The sequence below is a fragment of the Neomonachus schauinslandi genome, chromosome 1 (genome assembly GCF_002201575.2).
Source record: "Neomonachus schauinslandi chromosome 1, ASM220157v2, whole genome shotgun sequence".
Taxonomy (NCBI): Eukaryota; Metazoa; Chordata; class Mammalia; order Carnivora; family Phocidae; genus Neomonachus; species Neomonachus schauinslandi.
In genome coordinates this window covers 188,414,452-188,439,768 of record NC_058403.1, presented here as the reverse complement: position 1 = coordinate 188,439,768, position 25,317 = coordinate 188,414,452, and the positions used below count along the sequence as shown (strand labels likewise).

The 25,317-nt window shown below is 39.6% G+C and overlaps 1 protein-coding gene across 2 annotated transcripts in view; it reads right to left on the bottom strand.

The window, feature by feature from the left end:
• CFAP20DC (CFAP20 domain containing) overlaps positions 1-25,317 on the bottom strand; it is a 267,426-nt gene that overhangs the window by 20,446 nt on the left and 221,663 nt on the right. For both annotated transcript variants that reach the window (XM_021695068.1, XM_021695069.1), the window contains one exon: positions 23,471-23,532. In XM_021695068.1, coding sequence (XP_021550743.1) covers positions 23,471-23,532 — 62 coding nt within the window. The remainder of the gene's footprint in view (positions 1-23,470; positions 23,533-25,317) is intronic.

Sequence of the window (25,317 nt, the reverse complement as noted above, 5' to 3'; positions counted from 1 at the left end):
CAAAATCAACTACTTGAAAAGATCACACAATAATAAAATGAGGACAAAAAAAGTGATGTGAGATTTCTCTCAGTTTAGTGTCACCCAAGTTGGTTATGGAATTCATCAGGCACAGACATGCCAGACATAAAGAGATAAAATTTTTCTTATTACATTTTTAAGATGTGGATGTGAAATGCATCTATATAGTGTCTGATGAATAAATTGGAAAATTCAATTTGCTTATTTTATTTGCATGAAGTCAATTTAAATGTCAAGATGTCTAACGCAAGACTGGCTTATTAATGGTTTGTTTCTTGCTCTTAAAAATCACAGTTATAACTATAAAGTGATGATTATATTTTGTGTAGTTGATCTTCACAATACAGTCTGGAATTCTGTCTGTGAAAATGGCAATTCTCAATCTTTTGGGGATAAAAAAATTCTCTTTTTTTTGTGCTTGGAATTTAGTGAGAGCACAAATAAATACTTGCTAACTAATGTGTTGTAATCAGATACTACATTTGTTGCATGTAATGTTATCAAAATAGTTTAATTATGGAAATATGTAAATAATTTACCTAAAAAATAAATTGAAAAGAATTCAAGGTAATCTCAGTATCATTCCCATTCACATATGTTTTCTCGAAGAGGGGTGGAAAGGAAAGAGTATGCATGGCACATAGAAATCACTTCATAAGAGTTCAAGCCTGCCCACTAGTAATATATTATAGTATCTGTGATTTTGGTTGGTCACTTTTCTTCTCCTTCTTCTGAGAATGAAGCTCTTCTTCTTTTTTTTTTTTAAGATTTATTTATTTTGGAGAGGGGGGTGGGGCAGAGGGAGAGGGAGAGTCCCAAGCACACTCTGTGCTGAGCGTGGAGCCCGATGCAGGGCTTGATCTCAAGACCCTGAGGCCACGACCTGAGCCGAAACCAAGAGTCGGATATCTAACTGACTGTGCCACCCAGGTGCCCCTGTAGTTATTCTTTTTTATGGGCAACCCACCTCATGTGGTTTGGGGGGGGGGTTGCTAAGCCTTCCTTCACTCTCAGTATGGGGGCAGACATGAGACCTAAAGTAGACCAAAGTCTACTCTTGGGCTTTTGCTGGATTTATGAGCAGGGCCTTGACTTGTGTTCATGAAAATATGCACGTGTGAATTATATTTATTGAGTACACTTTCCCAACAGAAAATGAAAGGTTGAGAAAAACTGTATGAAGCTGTGATATTTTTAAAGAGGTCCTTCAGGAACCTTATATTTCTTTGGGAGACAAATACTGTTTTACCCAGCAGAAGGATGCTCATAGAATGAGCATTTCTCATTCAAAATAAACGTGACATCTTTGAAGACGCAGGGCAAACATCTGTCCCCTGAAATAACAGGTTTTATCTTCATATCTTTGAAGGAACATTCAAAAAATATCTGAATGCCTGCTTTTGCCACTTTATACTTTTGTTCTAAGTATTGATAATAGAGTGGTGACCAAGCCACAGTCCCTGCTCATAAGGAGTTTACAGTCTAGAGGTGGAGACAGATAATAAATAAGTATACAAATAAGTGAAGGGGTTCAGACTATGCCACTCCAAAATGTGCCACTTTGACATAAGGATTATTTTGAGCTGAAGGCAATGAGAAGAAGTAGACACAAGAAAAAGTCTTTGCCCTCTCTTTCTCTACCAGGAAGGGTTGGATGATTTTTTTTTTTTAAGATTTTATTTATTTGCGAGAGAGAGAATGAGAGACAGAGAGCATGAGAGGGAGGAGGGTCAGAGGGAGAAGCAGACTCCCTGCCGAGCAGGGAGCCCGATGCGGGACTTGATCCCTGGACTCCAGGATCATGACCTGAGCCGAAGGCAGTCGCTTAACCAACTGAGCCACCCAGGCGCCCAAGGGTTGGATGATTTTTAATCACTGGAGCCAACTCTAGACTCTTACCAGAGATGACACCAGAGCAATCTACACAACAAAACTTACTAACTTGCTCTTATTTTCCATTAATAATAATTGCCCTATAAATATATATATATATTTATCTCCCCTCCCATAATCTGCCACCTCTGGAAAGAAACTCAAAGTCCCTTTCCTTTGTCTTGTCACTGCTACAAAATTTATTGTTGTTGTTGTTGTTTTAAGATCCTATATAAGCCCAAGTTCTAACCACTCCTTTTTTTTTTTTTTAAAGATTTTATTTATTTATTTGACAGAGACTCAGTGAGAGAGGGAACACAAGCAGGGGGAGTGGGAGAGGGAGAAGCAGGCCTCCCACTGAGCAGAGAGCCCGACGACGTGGGGCTTAATCCCAGGACCCTGGGATCATGACCTGAGCTGAATGCAGACGCTTAATGACTGAGCCACCCAGGCGCCCCAGTTCTAACCACTCCTTTGAGTCACTCATCACTGAGTACTTCTGTGATTCTGCACAATGCAGGTTGTTTAATAAATCTCTGTTTTTCTTATTATTTGTCTTTCGTCACTCTAATTTTCAGGAGAGCGTGGCGGGGGAAGAGGGAATAAGTTTTTCCTCTCCTTCAGAAGGAATATTATTTCAGATAACTAAAAGTGCTCTAAAAATCTAAAATAAAATTAGATTTCTTGAGTATATCATATTAACAGCTCTTGCACAAAGTAAAGGTGATAGGTTCTCATAAAACCTCCAATCTGTTGCATACAGACCGATCCTAATGTACAGGGAGAATGGGAACCATAGAATGGCTGATTTGGGGTCATCTGTCAGAGATGGATGCTTCTAACATAATGAGCCTCTAAGATGAACAAAATAAATTCATATTTAAACCATTTTTACCAAGGAAGTACTATCACTGAGAATCCATAGATATTTTCAAGCTCTTACATCGTAATTACAAGGAGGAATGGGGAGGCAATGGGGAATTGGAGAGAAGTTCATGACTTTATTTATTTATTTATTTATTTTTAAAGATTTTATTTATTTATTTGACAGAGAGAGACACAGCGAGAGAGGGAACACAAGCAGGGGGAGTGGGAGAGGGGGAAGCACGCTTCCCGCTGAACAGGGAGCCTGATCCAGGGCTCGATCCTAGGACCCTGGGATCATGACCTGAGCCAAAGGCAGACGCTTAACGACTGAGCCACCCAGGCGCCCCCTTTATTATTTTTTTTAAAGATTTTATTTATTTGAGAGAGAGAGAGAGTGCGAGCACACAAGTGGGGGGAGGGGCAGAGGGAGAAGCAGACTCCCCACTGAGCAGGGAGCCCAATGTGAGACTCGGTTCTAGGATCCTGGGATCATGACCTGAGCCAAAGGAAGATGCTTAACCAACTGAGCCACCCAGGTGCCCCAGTTCATGACTTTAGACTGACCACCTCAACTTCTAGGATTGATTTCCTAAAACCCAGCAAGGCTTGGCTGGTCACAAAATGGAATACTAACATATTCTTATGCCTCATATCTGGATGAACCAAGTGGCTGTTGGGGGTTGGGTAGAGGGAGACTGTAGCAATTGCAACAACTATCCCCACCACAACTGAAAACACCTCGATAATCCAGTGTAGAGCTGGACATTAGACACATATTTGGGGTACCAGCATACCATATAATTTAAGTTGCACAGTTTTTGATTTGAGTTTAAATTTCCTTTTAGGCTTGCTACCTTTGGGTTAAACTCTACCTTTTCACCTGGAATATGGGAATAACAGGACTCACCACAACCAGGTTGTGGCACGGATTAAATGAAGTAATACAGCCTATGGGAACTCTCACCACTCAGGGCCTGCTACAGAGATGGAGCCAGTAACTGACAGATGTAGTAATAGTGTTAGTAGTTACTATTATCTGAAATTACAGAAAAATATTCACTGTCAAGCAACTTTATATAATACCTTTTCTGGAGTTATAGGACAACTATGTGTTAAATGCATTATAACTAAATCATTAGCAAATCAAGAGCAGAAAACTTTGCAGCTTTCTCTAACTTTAACTAGAGAATAATTACCTTAAAATTAGAATACAAAATAAAACCATCTAAGCCTTTCTACGGGATGATGGGTCTTAATGTTGCAGAAAGAATAAGTGGGGTTTAATTTAATGCACTAGTTTAGCTCTCCGGGCTTTTGTAAAGAATACCTACAGGGTATCATTTTCATCATTAAGTGTGTCAGATTATCAGATGCCATATTTATGTACTGATTTCCATTTTCCTTTCAAAGTTTGGTTATTCTTTTATGTTCAGTAGTCAAATAAAACAATGATATGCTAAAAAGAAGGCTCTGTGAGGTGAATGACAATTTAATTTTTCCCCAGTGTTGGCTGGTTGCACAAGAAAATAAAGAACTGGGGAAAGTTGACAGGATCTTTAGTTGACTAGATTTATTCCCCAGCAGTTGCAGGGTGTGTTAATTGTAACATTTTGGTTAATGAAAAATATTGTGATTGAACGCTGATATGGGTGATAAACGGACTTTTGAACAGATATGATGGTAAAATGCTATTTTTAAAACATCAGGAGGAAATAATCAGAATTCTTTTGTTGCTTGGACCATTCTAGTGAGTAAACTGGGCTTGCCATAAAGGACAATAATTCTTTCACATCACGAAGCTACCATCATCATCATGATTATTCATGGTGTTACTCCAGCTGTTATTTAACCTAAGTATGGTCCTTGTTCTAAGGAAAGCTTACATGGTAAACTAAAAAAGGCAGGAAGATACAGAAACACTAAAATACCAGAAAGAGCAAACTGACTATATTAGACTAAAAGTCACACTAATGGTTCTTATCAACAAATTCTTTTATTCAGAAAATGTAACATACACGTAAAAAAGTGCACAGATAATAAATGTACAACTCAATGAATGATCCCAAAGTGGCCATAACCACCACCTGGACCAAGAATAGAAGCTTCCCTCACTCCTCCTCCTGATCATTACACTCCCTGATCCCCAAATGTAGCCCAGATGGTAACTTTTAACACTACCCACTAGTTGGCCTGTGTTTAAATTTTATATGAATGCAATCAAACAACATGTATTCTTCAGGTGTCTAGATTCTTTCCCTGCATATTACATTTATAAAATTCATCTATGGTAACTAATATAACATAATAAAATTAAATTAAATTAAAAAAATATAATTCAGGGACGCCTGAGTGGCTCAGTCGGTTAAGCGTCTGCCTTTGGCTCAGGTCATGATCCCAGGGTCCTGGGATTGAGTCCCACATCGGGCTCCTTGCTCAGCAAGAAGCCTGTTTCTCCCTCTGCCTGCCTCTGTCTCTCTCTCTCTGATAAATAAATAAAATCTTTAAAAAATATATAAAATTCATCCATGTTTTTGAGTGTAAATAGTATTCCATTGGTAAATAGTATTCTGTTGTGTAAATATAACCCAAATTACTTAGGCCTTCTACTATTGAAGGGGATTGGGTTGTTTACAATTTGGGGCTATCATGAATGTGTTTACGTTGGGAGAAAAAACTTTCCTCTTCCAACTTGGGTCCAGTGGTTGGAGGCCTGCAAACGAACTAACAATAGCCAGATGAACAGGAAAAAAGACAAAGTTTATTTCCATGTGCACATGGGAGTTGCTTATAAGTAACTCACTGGATAGCCAGAGATAAAAGTTTATATGCCAAGTTAATGAAGGGGGTGGGTTTAGGTCTTCAATGGGCAAGTATGGAAGGTTCTATTAGATTTTTTATGCCAATAGGAATGGGCAGTCTGTCTTCAAGGCAACTGTATTTTCAGGAGGCTCTGCTTTAGTGAGAGAAGGGGAGTTCAGATATGATTTATTTCTGCATCCTCTGTAGCTCAAATGTTTTCACTGTAAAATAATCCTTATTATCAACTCTGGGAGTCTGACTGGGTCCCCACAGTTTATATGTTTTTGGATGCACATATGTATGCATTCTATTGGCCACATCTCTAGGAGGGTAACTGTTGGGTAAAAGAGTATGGTTGTGTTCAGCTTATGTAGTTGCTGCCAAAACAGTTTTCCCAAGTAGTTGTATCAATTTATACTCCCACCAGCAGTGTGTGAGAGTTCTAGTTCCTCCAAATCCTCACCAAAATTATTGATATTTTGTATTTTAGCCATTGTGATGAGGTGTAGTGGAATCAGTGTTCTTTTAATTTGCATTTTTTTCTGATTTTTTTAATGACTGTGTACATTTTTGTGTTTATTGGTCATTTGGATACTTTCTTTTGGAAATGCCTGTTCAAGTATCTTGGTCATTCTTATTTTCTTTTGGAGTGCTTCTTTTCTTCTCACTGATATGGGGTTCTTTATATATTCTGGACTTATATATATTTTAGAGCCCTTCCTGTGTTGCAAATATCTTCTTCCACTCTGTGGCATGCCTTTTTACCTTGTTAAGTGGTGTTCTTTAATAAGTTCTTAATTGGTCAGTTACCAATTTTTTTTATGGTTACTGAAATTTGAGAAGCTATTCTTTGAAGTTGCTTTCAGAAATTTTATTGTTCAATATGGTAGTCACCAGTCACAAGTGGCTACTGAGCACTTGAAATGGATCTAATCTGAATTGAGATGGGCAGTAAATATAAAACACACTGGATGTCAAGGACTTATGATGACAAAAAGAATGTAAAGTACCTCATTAATACAATATTTTATGCTGATTATGAAAGGACCAACAACCAACTGGAATGACATAAAGACTACTTTAAGCTGAAAACATTTGGGCAAATGGCAAACGTTAAAATGAATCTTATGTGAACTTCCCTTATCTGACTAGAGCAGAGCTTCTCAAGAGTCAGCTGCTGCAAATCCCCCACTCTGGAAGAGTCTTTAGTCAGGGAGGTGATTGACCTTTAGTGACTGGACATTCCAAGAAATTGTGTAAACAAGCCTTATCAGAACCTTCCATCCTTTCCCACTGAAGTCCTAACCCCTCCCCTCTACCCCCATTTATTAAGCTGATATATAAACCTTTACCCCTGGCTGTTTGGGGGGGGGCCTCTCCTTACAGAATGCTTCCACATGCATGCATATAAAACTTTTCTCCTGTTCATACACTGTCAACAAATTCATAGCTCCTATCTCCCACCAATCACTCAAACCTAAGTTGGTAGAGAAAAAGCTTTCCTCCCCCAAATTATAACTGAAATGATACTATTTCAGATATACTGTACTAAATAATTTAACAAAATTAATTTTACTGGTTAATTTTTAAATGTTACTAGAAAACTTAACTATGTGGCTCACATTCTATTTCAACTGGACAGCAGCTCTGGATGCTGTTTTATTCCTCTAGATGTGATTCTTTTGCTTCTGGCAGGCAATTAGGGTAGGGTCAGAGGGCCGTCACCAATTAGGACAATTCAAAATAAATGTGTCTTGAATTCTCCAGAAAGCTGGTCTGTTTCTGGTTAACTCATTTACCTAAGGTGTAGCACTCTGGGGTTTACTATGGCCCCCTTCTCTTCACAGACCCAGAAACTCCAGTTTTTGTTCCCCAAGCCCATGAGGCTGTTGGAGGCTTTAGGCTCAGCTCCTCAGCCTCTCAGCTGCTGCTCTGTGGAGCAGAATTTTTCCTGAGAGAGTGGTACAGCATGCAGGCTCTCTCCCTTCTCTGTTCCCTTCTCTTCTGGAGCAAAGCCCCATAAATTCTCACTGCCCTGGAAGCTCTCCGATGACTTCAATCAGATGATTCTCATATTTTGTTTGGTGCTTCTGGTTGTTCTCAGAGGGAAGTTCAGTGTGAAACAACCAACTCTGCCATTGCCAGAGGCAGAACTTATATTAACTAAAAAATAATCATGCCTGTCATTAATGTTGTAGGATTTTAATCATGGTTGATGTGGAGAACTGAATCAGGGTTCTGGAGAAGGGGCAGTCTTAATTTCACTTTAGTCAGGGAAGGTTTTACAGAATGGGGATGACTTTTAGATAGGAGATTAGTTAGCAAGGTGATAGTTCCAGAGTCAGGGAGCATCATGTAGGGCTAGGAATTGATTCTATTTGATAACCTAGCTGATTAAATGGCTAATAGAAATTCTAGATCAAAGAAGTTAAATGGATTATAAATCACATGCTAATTCTGATTGGTAGTACTGCCTGGAGTACATTATTGAGAAGGATTTTAAGTTTGCAGTGGGGCTCAGTGGGCAAGAAGATTACAGTCCACGGGCAATGTCTGCATTGGACAAAGGATGGGGTATAGCTGCACATGAGCGTGAATCATAACATCCCGGAAATCATACACAATGATTGACTTATCATGCATCACAAGTATACTACTGAACTGTTTGTAAATTAAAATAATTTAGATTTATCATGTAAAGTTTCTGCACATGCCACCCCAAAAATACTGCTTTGGCATATTGATTGAGCTGAAGACATTTGAGAAACAGTAGATTCAGGAAGGGCTCCCTGATGTTCCCCTTTCTACCTGAAAGCAGGGCATAAGATTTCCCAGGAGCAAGGTGTCCTTTCTGGTACATGGTATAATTCAATCACCAGGGATACCACTAACAGACACCTCATTAACACAACCCTCATCTTCCATTAGTTTCCCCTATATATTCACTGTCCCACAGTTTGCCATTCTAAGAGCCAAAACCCCTTTTCCTTTGTCATCTCTACAAATACACTTCTCTACAAATACACTGTTTTGTGCTAAGGTGCTATACAAGCTTTAAGTTCTAACCATTCCTTTGAGTTACCCATCACTGAGTTTCTCCCATGTGTATGTGGGTTGCACACATAAATAAAATTTGTATGCTTTTTCTCTTGTTAATCTTGTCTGTGTAATTTTCAGGGCCCAGCTGCAGAACCCAGGAGAGTAAAGAAAAAAATAATGTTTTTTCCTCCTCTATAATCACATTATTTCAAAATGGCTCTTGATCAATATCAATGTGATGGAAGATCTTTAATGGAGGACCAAAGGGATTTATATTCAGCAATGACCTACTTAAGGTTATAATAAATGTCCTGCAGAAACAGTGAACATGCTTTGCACATTTATGGGAAACATTTGGCCGGGAGAGAGAGAGAGAGAGAGAGAGAGAGAATAGGCTGGGTGACAAAATGGGAGATTCAGAAGGATCTTGATAGTCAAGAAAATTGGTTCAGACACCAATATTTATTCCACAAGTATCTACCAAGATCCAGTTTTGTGTCAGACTCTAGCACAGAATACAAAAATAGAGTTCCTGCCCTTTAGAGCTTACAGTATAGTATGGAGGGTGAGACCAACATCAATCAGATAATCACACAAAAATGAATAAACGTTATAAAGTTAAATGGTGCTGTGAGAACACATGAATAGGTGCTTGGGGGTTCTCTAGGGGAAGTGATACTTGAAAGGAAATCTAATGGACGAATAGGTATTAACCAGTCAAGGTGGAAGGCAAGGTAGGGGAAAACAATCTAGGAAGGAGAAGAAATGGGCAAAGGCGCTGAAGTAGGCAGGTTTGAGAAGGAAAGGCAGCCAGTGTGGCTAAAGCACAAATCTCTAGAGGGGAAATGATGCAAAATAAGGTTGGCCCAGTAGGCATACACCAAGCCACTTAAGCCTTGCAGGCCATTGAAAGATTTTGGTCTTTATCCTATGAACAATGAGAAGCCATTGAAGGTTTTAATATCAGGGTGTCACAGTCAGATGTATGTTTAGAAAAGGGTACTCTGGCTGCTCTGTAGGGATTGGGTATGGGTTGTGGTGAAAAGGCACATGTAAATGCACAGAGATAACTTAGGGGGTTACAGCAATGGTCCAAAAGAAAGATGGTGATAGTTTTAGGTGACCAAAAGCCAGAGATAAACCATTAGTGGGACATGGGTACTAAAAAAAAAAAAAAAAAATTAATGTGATTTGAGCTACACTAATATATACAGTATCCTGGTCAATGGTCTGTCATCTGAACTGTTACATTAGCCTGTTCAATTTAGAGAACCCCAATCTGATAAACCCAAAGGTGTCCAAAACTATACTGGGACCAGGAATGGCAAAGTAGACTTGACGGTGGACAAATGAGACATTGGAGGAGAAAATGGAACACCCAAAAAAGCAATATTCAAAATTCAAGGAGTATTATGTGAAAGAGTGATGACTCAAATTATTGTTCTTGAAAGAGAGGGAGAAGCTATCAAGCTATTGCGAAACCGATGTCAGCTCAGTCTAAGGGATGCTCAATAATGGAGGGGCTGCTTTATGCTGCACTGAGCCTGCCTCCCTGGCAAAGACATGCAGAGGAGATTTTTGGAGAGATGCTGGGTTAAATCATCTTTGTAATCTCTTCTAACTCTCCAGGATTCTCTGATTCTCTCACACTGTGATCTTTTTTCTTTTTTGAAAACTTTATATTCTTTTTTTTTTTTTTAAGATTTTATTTATTTATTTGAGAGAGAGAGAGAATGAGAGAGAGCACATGAGAGGGGGGAGGGTCAGAGGGAGAAGCAGACTCCCTGCCGAGCAGGGAGCCCGATGCGGGACTCGATTCAGGGACTCCAGGATCATGACCTGAGCCGAAGGCAGTCGCTTAACCAACTGAGCCACCCAGGCGCCCCGAAAACTTTATATTCTTAATATTCCTATTAATACCCCTACCGCCACTACCACCCCTTTCTACCATTTATTTTATTTTAATTAATTAATTAATTAATTAAGATTTTATTTGACAGAGAGAGAGAGATAGCGAGAGAGAGAGAACAAGCCAGGGGAGCAGCAGGCAGAGGGCTCCAGCTGAGCAAGGAGCCCTATGGGGGGCTCTATTCCAGGACCTGGAGATCATGACCTGAGCTGAAGGAAGATGCTTAACTGACTGAGCCACCCAGGCACCCCCTTTCTACCATTTAATGGAAATACATATGCCAGGCCCTGTGCAAAACACTTTAACATATATTTCATTTAATCCTTATAATAACATTATAAGGGAGGTAGTAAAATACCATCTCTATGTTTTAGATAATTTAATTGAGGCTTAGAGAAGTAACTTCACAAGAATTTAAACCTAGCATTTTGATTCCAGAGATAGGGCTTTTAACCAGTACACTATATCACTTCCTAAAACCACTTATTCTACTATATGCCAATGAATCCCATAATGAGCTCAACGATTTTAACCTGTTTCTAAATCTTCAAATATGAAAGTATATTAAACACTGTATTTCCTATGATAAAATATATTCAATGTCATAGCTAGCTAGTAACTGTGTCAGTCAGGTAGAATAAGGTTGTTATACTTGGTAACAAACAACCCCAAATCTCAGTGGCTTAAAAACAACAAAGGTTTATTTCCTCCTCATGCTAAACGTCTATAACAGATGAGCAGGGGAACTGTTTATCAAAGTCATTCAGCAACCAGGCTGACATAAACAACCACTATCTTGAATGTTGCTGGTAGGTGGCGGGGGAAAAAGAACTCTGCAGGGTCTTACACCTGCAGTCAAATGTTTCAGCCAAGCAACAACAGAGGCTCTTGTGCCCACAATGCATTGGTTAGAACTGGCTGGGCTAAATGGCTCCATCCAAAACCAAGTGGACTTAGGAATGCAATCCAGCAATGTGCTTGGCATTGGGAGATCTGGGAAAAGCTGGCAAAGCATGTTAGTAACTGTTGCAGACAGTAAATATGCAAGGAAGCCAGAAAACATGCAAACTGCTTTTGTTGCATTTATTTCAGAGTTTCTACCAAGAAGAATACTGACTATCTCTACACCAGCTTGATTACTTACCCCAGTTCAGAGTATTATTATATTAGAAGAGGGGAAATGTACAAAACATGCTGAATTCTGTAGAAGTCTTCACTGTATTTGTAAAACATAGTTTGAATCATAATCATGTCGGGGATTCAAGCCCTTGGCATGCCATGTTAGTACATTTATTTTACTTGGGTTAGATACAAGTGTTTAGACAGAAAATGTAATATTTTACTATCTTACAAGTTTCATTGTACCTAACTATGTCAAGCCATCACTGGTGAACTGAGAGAAGATATGAAACAACTCAAGCTTTACATTAGGTTTTGAATATTAAGATGTTAGAATAAAAATCATTTAAATGAATTACAGAGATTTTATTCTGAAAATTCTCGGCAATGCCAGTCCATCACTGTCAAATTAAAAGTGTGCTCCTCAAATCCCAATTTTATTTATACAAAAATGGAAACCTCTTAAAAAAGTTTTGCTTTCTGGTAAATATTTGTAATAATATAAAATAAGACAAGTAATTCATTTTATTTTTTGCTGTGACTCAGAGTGCTCAATTAAAATTTGAACGGCTTTTATCCACCACCTGTGGAAAAATAACAGTAGTTTTATTCATAAACCCTCCATGATCTCAACTACAAAACTAAAAACCTGCAAAGAAAATATGAAGACAAATCAGTTGCATGAATGAAGCATTTCATTGGAAATGGTTCTTAAGGAGATAACAATTTCTTGTTGTAAGTGATTTAAATGCCCAAAGAGAAAGTATGTGTGGTGTTTGTATACTTAAAACATAATTAAAATTTGTATTACAAATTCTAGTTTAGGAAAGAACTGGCTTCTAAAGGCAATTTCCCGTAAGGTCATTACTCTGATATTTCAGATGGTACCTTTTTCTAATCTGAAAGCTACATATTTTAATAGAGAATGGTCCAAAATGTTTTTAAGGTCAAACTGGAAATATGTTGATGATTTAAAAATGCAAGCAAAGTGCTTTATTATATTATACTACCATAATGTTATTGTAGTTTAAAAATATCATTAAATCAGCACAAACCCACACTTATCATTTCCTGCACATTTTTCACACTGAGCTGCCTTCTGACTATGAGTAATCTGTTAATCTGCTCTTCGCCTCACAATCCGTCAAAGTGACAGATTCATTCCTTCTCTAATACATAATATCTTCATTTACTGTATGCCTTGCTGCAACTTGCTTTTTTGCTAGCACTGAAATTTAGAAAATCACAAGCAAATTTAGAGAATGTCAGATGGGTGGTGGTTCTTGTTTGTTTCCCATTTCCTCCATTATTCCAGCAGTTGCAACTAAAACTTTTCTGGACTCTTAATGTGAGTTAATAGCGTTTCCAAAATGAAGGCAGTTTCAGGTTTCAACAAAAGTGTTTTTAAAGAGGTCAGAAGAGGGCAAATGGTAAACACAAAGTAAGCGTACCCTTCACTGCATCAAAACACTGACCATAGTAGAATTTTCTTCCAGTGTGGTGGACAACAAATAGATTCTCACCCTTCACCCCCACCCCTAGGTGTAAAGAAAAAAAATATCATTTAAAAAAAAGAAAGAAAAAGGTATCAATCCAGTTGTTCAGGGATGAATTGCTCCCCGCAAAAGACAGGGCTTCATTAGTATAAACACCCCTGTTTAATTGAAAGCCACATTGATTTTATTTAAGCTGAGACCTTCACTTTTAATCATGACGTTGACTGACAGCAGGCCAGGCCAGATCTCAGGTTTCTTGCTCATTGCTATTTTGATAATACAAGTGGTTCTGTGGTTTAAAATTTGTTCACTGTTAATTCAACAGAATATATTTGCTGCTCCCCTTGTTTCTTGCTTTAGTTCAGTTGCTTATTAGTCTATAAATTCTGCAAATAAAGAAAATGAAATACTGAAAGACAGGAGAACACAGAAATTCTAGCTAGTTTACTTTCACCTTAAATAAGAGATAAACTACATCCTCTACAAATCACCATTTGGCTTCACTTGTTACTGACCCAGGTGTTCACATACTAAAACAAAGGTCATTATTGTTAACCTTGAAGGTCAAAAGCAGGGAAGTTATGACCCCTGGCTTTCTAATCAGTCTTGTTTCAGCACATAGACAATTTTTTTTCCATGCGTACACCCAACGCCATTTTCTTGTCCTGAGCACCAAATTGCATCTGATTTGTCTTAATGGATGGCAAGGGAGCTAAAGGCTTTTAAAAATCAATGGACAAGAAAGAGTCAATAGAACAATAATGTTAGTGTTAATTCAATCAAATCAGCTAAAAGTTGTTTGCCTTTTCTCCTTTAAGTCATTTTAAATGGGCCAGACATTTGACTCCTGTGGTATTTATCATACTGAGTGAGTTTTTACGTGGTAATGAACAGCAAAATATGAAGCTGTGAACTCGGGTAAACATAATATATTGTTAGAGTGAAGAAGTATGTGTTTTAACATTAATCAATTTCCAAATGTAATGTTTTTCATTAACAAGTGAAAAAAATAATTACTGGGAAGAAACAGAACCAACTGCCAACAAAAACAGAGTTTGCAAGTAAGTGCAGGTTTGGGAGGGCTGCGATTTCTCCGTGACAGGCTAGGGACCCACTCCCACACACCTGGACACCTTCCTGAAAATGTTCACACCCCGCCTCGGGAGGCCAGGCCGCGCTAGTAGGCCACAAGCTCAGAGGGCATGTGAAAGTCACCTCTTCAAGGCACTCTGCACTTAGTAGGTGCTTCAGAAATACTCAGGGAGTGTTGCTGAAGGTCTGAACCGCACATAGTCTCAATCATTTCATGCTATAGCGGTTCCTTATTGAAATAACAAGGGAAGCTCTTCTGCATCGGGTTACAAAATGAATGATGAGGCAGTGAGTCTACGGAGGTCTGGCTCTGGCCACTGAGCCATAATTACGGTCTTCCATTTCACATCATTATCCTGGACCTCAGCCTGCAATCCCCTCCCTTCCTGCTCAGACAGAATAGAGGTGAATGTTATAAACAGGAATCAGTACTTCGACTTTTTAAAGGTGCTCATTACTCTAGAAGGAAAAGCTGAATCTTTTAATTAAAAGCTGAAATGGTAAAATGTTAGAACGGTAAATAATTGCTTTGGTAATTACCTTCTTTACATTGGACCCTGGGCCAAAGGTAATCTGAGTTCATCATGTGGATGGATAACAGTGGCTGGGGAGGCCCGGGTAATCGTGGGAGTTCTTCATTCTGCTTGTTAAAAATGCTAAGAGTCTTCAGGGATCCATCATTTCCAGATACAGCAGCTTTGGGGAGGAAGGGGGAGAGGGTGCAATCTGTTGTTCTATAACTCTGACGGATATAGGTTTCTTGAGTCTGAAATTTTGGGAATATATGAAAATAACTAAAATATTGATGTGTATTTCCCCAGCCCTAATGGCTTCAGATCCTCTCATGGAGTACAACTGAAAAAGTGGAGACTCAGGTTGAAATGCTGAGTCCCAGGGGCCCAAGAGAGATCCGGTCAGAGAGCAGGCAGATATCTCAAATGAGAAACTGAAGAGTGGGGTCAGCCAGTGCCCACGCCGACAGGGCCAGAATGAACAAGCAGAACGTGTGAAGAAAAAGAAATACCGTTCAGGTGCGCAGGGGTGCCGGCCAGTTAAGGCCTCGGCCAGGGTGACTGAAGCAGGTGTGCAAACTGAGCTAACTGGCTCTGGGAGAATACTTGGTCAGAACCCGGACCCAAAGTGGGCTGGGCAGCCAAGTGCCCAGAGCAGAGGAGGAAGGAGAGCCATCGATGGGACAGCGGATCACCAGCTTCCCAGTTCTGTTGGTGAACTGCTGGAACCCAATGGGGAAGGGTACCCTTGAAGGTGGGCCAAGGCGTGGTCCTAGGTTCTGAGTGGTCAGAGGAAAGAAGCAGGATGACTGTTGAGGGATTCGGCTTGCTACCAGTGCCTTTAGCTTGAGTTCTCTCCACCACAGGGCTGGAGAGGCTAGAGAAGCCACTCCAAGCCTGGCCTTTGCTTATAGATCTAGGAGGGAAGGGGCGCAGCTGGGTCTCTTTGTATCAAGTGTTCTTAAAGTCTGTTGTAAAGCTTCGATCAGTAGACTAAGGACCTCTTCGGGAACAGGAGGAGCAGGGAGTCACTTGAATTTATTTATTTTATTTTATTTTTTAAAAAGATTTTATTTATTTATTTGAGAGAGAGAGAATGAGAGAGAGCACATGAGAGGGGGAGGGTCAGAGGGAGAAGGAGACTCCCTGCAGAGCAGGGAGCCCCATGTGGGACTCGATCCAGGGACTCCAGGATCATGACCTGAGCCGAAGGCAGTCGCTTAACCAGCTGAGCCACCCAGGTGCCCAAGAGTCACTTGAATTTAAAGGGCACCAGCACCATAAGCTCAGATCCTCTCTCTCTCTCTGCCTTTTTGCCTTTTTGCTTCTTTTCCATTTACTTGTCCAGATTCTGTTGCCCTGGTGAGGGTCAGGTACACCTCTGCCGCAGTGGCAACCCAAGCAGATTTCTAGCAAGTGGCACCTGATGCCACAAAATGGGCATGCATAGGCAAATACAGATAAGCAATTTCCAGTAAGAATACAGAAAAAACATAGGCATTCAATTTTGGAAAACTTGTCTCTGTTGAAAGGTTTAAAATGATACTTTACTGGAGACTTTAGATTGTGGCTATCATCTATGGGATCATTTAAAACAACGTCACTCGAGAGATTTCATTTACTATACATAGGAACAGGGCCAGGTTCCAGATATCCTCAAAGGAGAGAAGTATGCAGGTGCTTCTGGACTCCCGCTAGCAGTTAAATCCATGGTGAGGTAGCTGGTGTAGGGAGACGGGAAATTCATTTCTGTGAGTGAGGTTCAACGAGCTCAACACATATTTCTTGAGTGTCTCCTTTGTGTTTGGCGCTGTTTGAGGAGCTAGGGATATAGTGAGCAAGAGAGAGAAAGTCCCTAGGCTCAGGCAGTTTACATTTCCAGTGTATTCTGGAGGTGTGTGTGTGTGTGTGTGTGTGTGTGTGTGCAGACAGTAAGCAAACAAGCAAGAAGATATCAGGTTGTGAGGAATACTGTAGTAAAAACAAAAAAGATAATGTAATGAGGCTGAGAGGGGCTATTTTAGGTTGGCTGCTAGGGAAGGGCCTCTCTGAGGTGACGACATGTAGATGGAGCCCTGAGTAACAGGAGGAAGCGGCTATCTAGGGTCTTTTCTAGGGTGAGGGAACTCCAAGCAGAGGGGCCCTCTCATGCAAAGCTCTTCTAGTGGAACCAAGCCTGGGGTATCCAGGAAAAACGGACACGACCATGGTGTTTGATACACAGTGAGCAGGGAGCACAATGGTATGAAACACAGTCTGGGTGGTAGGCATTTAGAGTAAGGAGCACTCTTTGATCCCCAAGAGCAGTGTGCAACCTTTGGGAGGTTTGCCGTGGGGCCATGCTTGGTTCCAGTTTAGGTGTAATACCACTACTCTGGTTGCTGAGTGGAGAACAGACTGTAGGGCTAGAGGAGCAGAGAAAGCAGGTGGGAAACTATGGCATGTGTCCAGGTAAGGGGTAATGGCAACGTGGGCTGGGATTGCAGCAGTGGAGAGTGGCTGGACCTGGCATATGCTTTGGTTGGAGGGAGCACCAGCACAACTTGCTGGGGATGGACATGGAATGGGTCAGGGTGAGGAAGCAGGGAGCACTCTTGGTTTCTGCCTTGAGTAAAAGTGGGATGATGGTGGCATTTTCTGAGATGGAGAAGACTGAAGAATAAACAGATGTGTAGAGGGAGAGAAAACCAGGTTGTTGTGAATGCTTGGATTTGAGATCCAAGTGGCAGCTTGGATAGATGAGTTTGGAATTCCGGGGAGGGTCAGGACTGGACATATAACTTTCAGAGTCATTAGAATATAGAAGGTATTGGAAGCTATTATTAAATAGCTTGTATAAATAATACATATTATATTATATATTAAAGATTAGGACCATTCTAATGGTTATCAGTGTCTAGGGATCGCTGGTTGGCAGGGAGTGGAACATGAATGGCAATTAAATTTAAACTCTATCCAAACAAGAGCCTCTCATAAAAACACATTGTTATCCTGCTTATGAATAAAGCAATACCATTGTCATCCTATTTTCAGGAAAGGAAAGGGTAATTCTTGCAAAGATGTAGGGAAAAAATTGACATTTAACTGGTTAACTTTCAGGATGAAGACTTTCATTTCTCAGTGTTATCTGGGCATACTTCTACTCTCCCTCCCTCAGCTCCTACCCAAGCCAGGCCAGCTGAACAGCACTGGGAGGAGAGAGAACATGCACCCTGCCCTCCGGGGAACCCAGAGCTCAAACAGCAATGGTGTTCAAGGAGCGTGAACCGGACTGGGGCTCTGAGTATGGAGAATCACAGCCCACAGATGAGCAGGTGTGAATTGCTGGGAATGGGAGTACAAAATGAGACACAGCAATATGGACAGCTTTTCTTAAGCTAACAAGAGAAATGATGAAAGTAAAAACTGGTGCCTTTGGTTTTATAAACAAATCATTAAGATGTAATGCAAAAATAGAGATACTTGAAAACAATAACACAACATTCAGAGAAACGGTTTGCACAGCTAATCAGGAAATCCTGTGTTGGGCTTTGGGCTGAAGGAGGAGTATTTGTTAAAAAATCCAACTCACTTGTTTTAAAATTATCCAAACTTAATCATTTGGGGAGAAACACAACATGCAAGTTCTGTATTTAATTTTATTTATTTATACATTTTCTCTCTTTTGTGTTGGTAGGAAAAAAAAAAGCTTAAGCAATAGAGAAGCCCATCAGGCTGAGTCCTGACAACTGGAGAGAAAAGAAAAATGAAGCCACGGTGATCAGTCCAGAGTAGTACTTGTAGGTTACGATGACAGGCCAGTTGCCTCAGTCAGGCCGGCTGAGCCAGCATGAACCAGGGTCAGTGGTTATTAATCACTTGTCAAAGTCTGCAGGGCTTTATCATCTAATTATAGTTATAAGTATGTTTATATCACACAAACATGTAGCAAAGTGGCAAAGGATGCAAGCCTTCACACAATCGGTGGTGACATTTGAAAAATCTACAGATAAGCGACAAATCATAAAGCAAACACTTCAGAAAACCATGCCATTCATTACTGTTTGGGCATTCGGGGATTATTTTCTCTACTGTTTATTTCCATAAACATTTAGAACCTACAAACTACAAACTCAATTTTGAAAAAAAAAAAACCACCTTCCCTCCTCCCCCTAATTTTCCAATGAGTTGTAAAAATAGCAAGTATAATCACCATTTGAAATGAAAGACTGGTTATCGACTCCATCCATATGAACAGACAACCAGAATGTAATCACAGCTTATTTTATAAAACCCATTTCTGAACAAAAATATCTCGAGCTGTTCTGAAGAATCTACATAAACATATAAATGGATGTGCCTAAGGGACAGCTCTAAACCCCACACACCAATAGATGGCATTTTTAAAGAAATGACTTAAGGCTGCAAACAGCATCCATTTTGCTCCATTTGGCAGCATGTAAGTTTACATGCTAGGAGACATTTCTCAACAGGAATGAACTGTGAAATTGTTTCCTCCTACCCAACACGCCTCTAAATTGTATTAGATTATGTTAGCCATTTCTGCACCTTCTCATAGAGGCTGTCAGTGCCCCACGAGGCAGTGTGGGTGGACACTGGAGGCAAGGGCCCTGGAATCTGAGACGCTGCTGAAATATCCGTCAGCATGTTACGCAAAAATTATATGAACAATTAGACCCAGGCCTAACAATGTGAAGGGAAATGGCTTTGTTGCAAATCTGGACACCGGGAGATATGATGAGGTAAACCATGTGGATTTCAATTCCTAGACTGTACACTTCTCGGGAAATGATTACCATTGTTTCCCACCTCCATCCAAAGTCAAGCAACACCCTGTGAGCACAAGTGGATTCTTTGACTCTGAGGAAAACAATCTATGAATATATGCTGTGTTTTAGCTATTGGCATCTTAGCATCAACTCTTCCAAACCTAAATTTGCCTGCTTTGTGAATTGCATGCTATCTTTAACTTTAATTGTAACCACATAAAACTAAGAAGGTAATTATATTGCAGAAAGAAAAATCTTCCCAGAGCAAAATGTAAATGAAAGACTTTGGGGATATTGGTTGTTCTGTGACATTAATTAAGCTAACTGAAAATTGACACTCTTAAATATATATCTATGTGTGTGGACATGAGTATGGGTACAAGTATGGGTAGGAGTATGAGTGTGGGTAAAATCTTAGTTCTCTGGAGTAGTTGTAGATACTTCACTGAAGCTAATGTGGCCACTTCCACTCCCACAGGGCACCAGCATGCTCTCTCGATAGACCTGCACGCACACGTCTTCATCCCCATCATGTCTGCGTTACTCTGATCATAATAACACTTAATTCAGGAAATCAAGAGACTACCTGCCTCTTATGTGTTCAGAGCCTCCGCAGGCAGAACTTTCAATCCAGAATTCAGGTTAGATGCTTGTTTATCCAAGGGGTAGACTTAAGAGACTTATCTTTTCATTTCTTATATATTTTTTCATATTCATTATCAGCATCTTTTAAATTTAAACTTAAATTTTAGAGTTCTGTGTTTTAGGGTCCAGGTGTGGGATACTATTTGTAAGAAATATAATAAATACAAATCTTAAAAGAATCATAGTTTTCAATTTTAAGTTAACTTACATGTATTACATGATTGAATTTATCCCATTTTTATATGATGATCTATGTTGACCTCATAACTTTATCATTGTCTTTATTTATGGTCCAATGAGGTCTTTCTGCCAATTCTTTCAAGCTGCTGGATTTATGGAGCCAAGAGCCAACCACATAATCTGCAAGTTTTCTGAACAGCTAAATAATAATTTTCTAGGAAAATGGGTAGATAACCTGCTGGCAAATGGGATTGACAGCATTTTATTTTTTGCTTTGGAATTTGGCTTTTTACTTTACTGTGTAAAAATGTAAATTAATTTTCCCTAAATGAATGAACATTTAATTGGCTAAATAAAATATGCTGTCTGGTTGGTGAATTTTCTTATATTCTATCTTTGGGAATCAAACATGAAAAGAGATATTTAAAGTTACATAGTATTACATCTAAATATTAACTAATCCAACATTATGAAGTATGTTTTCTCTGTAGGGCAGTGTTCCCTGTGATGGTGGAACTGGGTTTCATATGTAAAATCCATAATGAGTCTCATGAAAGTCAGAGAATCATGAAGCTGGAAGTGACCTGAGAGAACATGAAACTCAAATCCTTTCCTTTACACATGAGGGTGTTCATATTATTGGTGAGGTCTGGACAGGTTGAGAGGCTTGTCTGAGATCAAATACTGGGTTAGTAGCAGAATTAGGATGGGAATTTGGTCCTCTTTCTCTTTTTATCAAAACAAAGGCTCCACTTTCTAACATATCTGAACTATCACATTCGTTTGTTCAGATTACAAACCCTGACTTTGTTATAATTTGGACCAAAGCTGGATTTCCAGTTACCTTAAAAGTTTACTCATACACAGATAAAAAGAGCTTATGAGCTGAAAGATTGTAAGAGACATATTTACATGTCAAGAGACAACTGATTTTAAGAATGTTAAAACACGTTTTTATATACTCTGAAACTACAAACTCAATTTTGAACTCCTTATTATATCTATTTATGATAGTCGCAATTCTCCCTACTACAAAACATGAAAGAATGACCAGATCATGTATATAGACCAGGAACACTTAGAAGTGATTACTAATAAAGAACATTTGCTCTACTTCTGTTAATATTCTGGGCACCATTAAAAGTCCCATAAACTATGTAGGTGGTCTCCTGGCAGCCATGTTAGTTTTACATGGCTGGGTTGGCTGTTCATTGCTGACTGGACCAAAAGTGGATACTTGGCCCAAGCTAGGCCAATCACATGCTCTCCCCTGGAAAGTGGGAATCGGGATTCAGACATAGCTTGTCAGGCTCGGCATGTATTTTGAACTGTAATACATAAACTCAAGAGCTGTCAGACAGCCATATGTTGACTGGAAACAGAAAGCTGGTGCTTAGAGAGAAGAATGGAACAGACAGGAAGAAGCAAGCAGAGATGGAGTGAGGATACCGCCTGGCTGCCTCTCAGCATTCCGGTCCTGTTCCCTTCCTGAGGCCTGGCTGCCCTTGCGTTCCAGGGGACAGCCCTGTATTCTTTTTAATTTTTTGTTTTTATTTAAATGTAATTAACTAACATATAGTAAGTACATTAGTTTCAGATGTAGAGTTCAATAATTCATCAGTTGCGTGTAACAGTGCTCATCCCATCACATGCCCTCCTTAATGTCCATCACCCATTTACCCCATCCCCACACCCACCCTCCCTCCCAGCAACCCTCAGTTTGTTTCCTATAGTCAAGAGTCTCTCATGGTTTTTCTCCCTCTCCGATGACTTCCCATTCTGTTTTCCCTCCCTTCTTCTATGGTCCTCTGCCCTGTTTCTTATATTCCACATAGGAGTGAAACTGTATGATAATTATCTTTCTCTGATTGACTTATTTAGCTCAGCATAATACCCCCCAGTTCATCCACGTTGATGTAAATGGTTAAGTATTCATCCTTTCTGATGAGCCCTGTATTCTTATTTAACAAATCCTTCCTGTCTCTCTCTGTCTCTGTCTCTACTTTAACACTAGCTAAGTTGTTTTTTATATGTTCAACTATAATTCAGACACTGTAATAAATATCACACTCTAGGGGTGCCTGGGTGGCTCAGTTAGTTAAACGTCCAGCTTTGGCTCGTTCACGATCCTGGGGTTCTGGGGTCGAGCCCTGTGTGGGGCTCCCTGCTCAATGGGGAGCCTGCTTCTCTCTGCTCCTCCCCCTGCTCGTGCTCTCTCTGTCTCTCTCTGAAGTAAATAAATAAAATCTTAAAAAAAAAATGTCACACTCTAGAGCCAGAGCTACACTACTATCACTGGTGTTTTGGTCCATTTTATGGGACAACCCACAGGACAGGTGAGAGAGCTGGACAATGAGATGCATTACAACAACTAAGATCCTGCAGATGGAGCTCAAGATAGACTGATTTTTAATAAATTCCTAGTATTTAATAAATTGTAATAAAGTGATACTGATTTGTACTGATAAACAAATTTATTTTTTTAGAAAACCATATAATACTACATATATTTCAAAACACAAATTCCAGTTTGCTTGTCTTTAGTGAGCCTAAGATAATGAGATTTTTCTGTATTGACAAATGACTCATAATACCAATGACATTTTTGAAATAATGAAATAATTTTGGGATTAACTTTAGAGATTTTGAAAAAAGAGAATGGCCTTTGAACTGATACAAGCTATCTTGATAAATTTAAAGGGACCAGATAATACCAAAAAATTCATGCCTAAAATGTACTAAACATCACATACCGATTAAAATGAAATATCTATGCAAATAGAATAATATGGAATAAATTAACACTTAAAGAGAGCTTGCTGCGAGCCAGAAACTGTGCTATGAATTTTTCATGTATTCATTCGTATGATTATCCCCAAAGAGCAGAAGGTAGTTATTATGCCCGGATGACCCTGAGTTAACTGGCTTGCTCAAAGTCCTACAGCTTGTAAAAGGCAGAGGTGCCATTTAAACCTAGGTAGACTATTAACCACCATACCACAGTGGTCTAAATAAGAAAAGTAGACTGAACTAAGCCTTCTAAAGAAAAGAACTTTGGAAGCTCTTTTTTGTGACACTAAGAAAAATGCACAATCTTTTAAATAATTTCCAAAAAAAAAAAAAGATACTTAGCTTATTAGTGATTCTTACCGGGGGTTAGAAGGAGAAGGCGGATTCATTTCTTTCTGATAGTGACGACCCTGGTTGACAGGCTGTAAAAAAGACAAACCATTCGTGAGGTGCTAACCAGGGTAAAGCTCTTTACATACACTTTCCCAGGCACTATCATTGCTGTCATTTTTTCCTGAGGAACAATCTCAAGAAGGGGCTGTTTATTTCACTGAGGACCTACGGGCTGTTTGGGAGATACAGCAAATAACAAGGTGGTACACACAAGAAGAAGCAGGTTATTTTAATGGCCAGTCACTGCACAAGATAGCATCTATGGTGCAATTAAAGTTCATGTGTGGACCTTCCTCCTTGTGGAGTTTTTGCACCATTAACATTCATTGATCTTTCCAGCTACAGTAAAATAAAAGGTATCTCATGGAGCTAGTGCTGCACAGCAGGTATCAGCAGTAACTCAGAGACCCAGAGATAAGGATTATATATTTATATCTCCACGTCAGGAAGTTTGCAAGGATAACTTGCACTTTTGCTAATGGAATTACACATGTAAATCTCAGGTCAAAGTGGTCATTTCCCCAAGTGTATAATAAAACCTCAAGCATTAATCAGTGAATTGAAAAAAATGGTGCCAGTACCTAACAAAAATGTGAAATCTCAACTTTTCCCTCCGCGAGGAACATTTAAGTTACTATTTCAAAATACTGCTAAACAAATGTCCACAATAGCCAAACTGTGGAAAGAGCCAAGATGCCCATCGACAGATGAATGGATAAAGAAGATGTGGTGTATATATACAACGGAATATTATGCAGCCACCAAAAAAAAAAAAAGAAATCTTGCCATTTGCAAAGACGTGAACTGGAGAGTGTTATGCTGAGCGAAATAAGTCAGTCAGAGAAAGACATGTATCATATGATCTCACTGATATGAGGAATTCTTAAATCTCAGGAAACAAACTGAGGGTTGCTGGAGTGGTGGGGGGTGGGAGAGATGGGGTGTCTGGGTGATAGACATTGGGGAGGGTATGTGCTATGGTGAGAGCTGTGAATTGTGCAAGACTGTTGAATCACAGACCTGTACCTCTGAAACAAATAATACATTATATGTTAAAAAAGAAGAAGAAGAAGAAGATAGCAGGAGGGGAAGAATGAAGCGGGGGAAATCGGAGGGGTAGACGAACCATGAGAGACGATGGACTCTGAAAAACAAACTGAGGGTTCTAGAGGGGAGGGGGGTGGGAGGTTGGGTTAACCTGGTGATGGGTATTAAAGAGGGCACGTTCTGCGCGTAGCACTGGGTGTTATGCACAAACAATGAATCATGGAACACTACATCAAAAACTAATGATGTAATGTATGGGGATTAACATAATAAAAAAAATAAAATAAAACACCGCTAAACAACTACATCCCCAAATAAGCTTTAAACTCTTGCCTCCAATGGAATTTGATGTTTTTCCTTTGTTCTACAAAGGGAGAAAATTCCGTTATATCTGATACACATTCTCTTTTCGAACATCAGCTCGCAGGATTTTTCTTATGTGGTTAACAGCCATGTAATTCTAATAGGAAAATCATTTTTAACATTCTCATTTTATTACCAGTTGGAATTTGGTATACATTTTTGAATTGCACTTAAAGGATTTCCATTACTTCCTAACCCAACAGGGTTCGTGTTAAGCTTTTCGGACCCATAATGTGGTCCTACAGTGCTGACCCTGACGAGGGAAACAGTATGGCAATGGTGTCTATATACATATAGAGCACATGTCCCTTATTTTCCACATACTCCTTATTTCAATGGGTCCTAAAATATTAAAGATGTGGGTCATGGGAATTCTTTAGAGTAAACAGTCTTCCTCTAGAAAT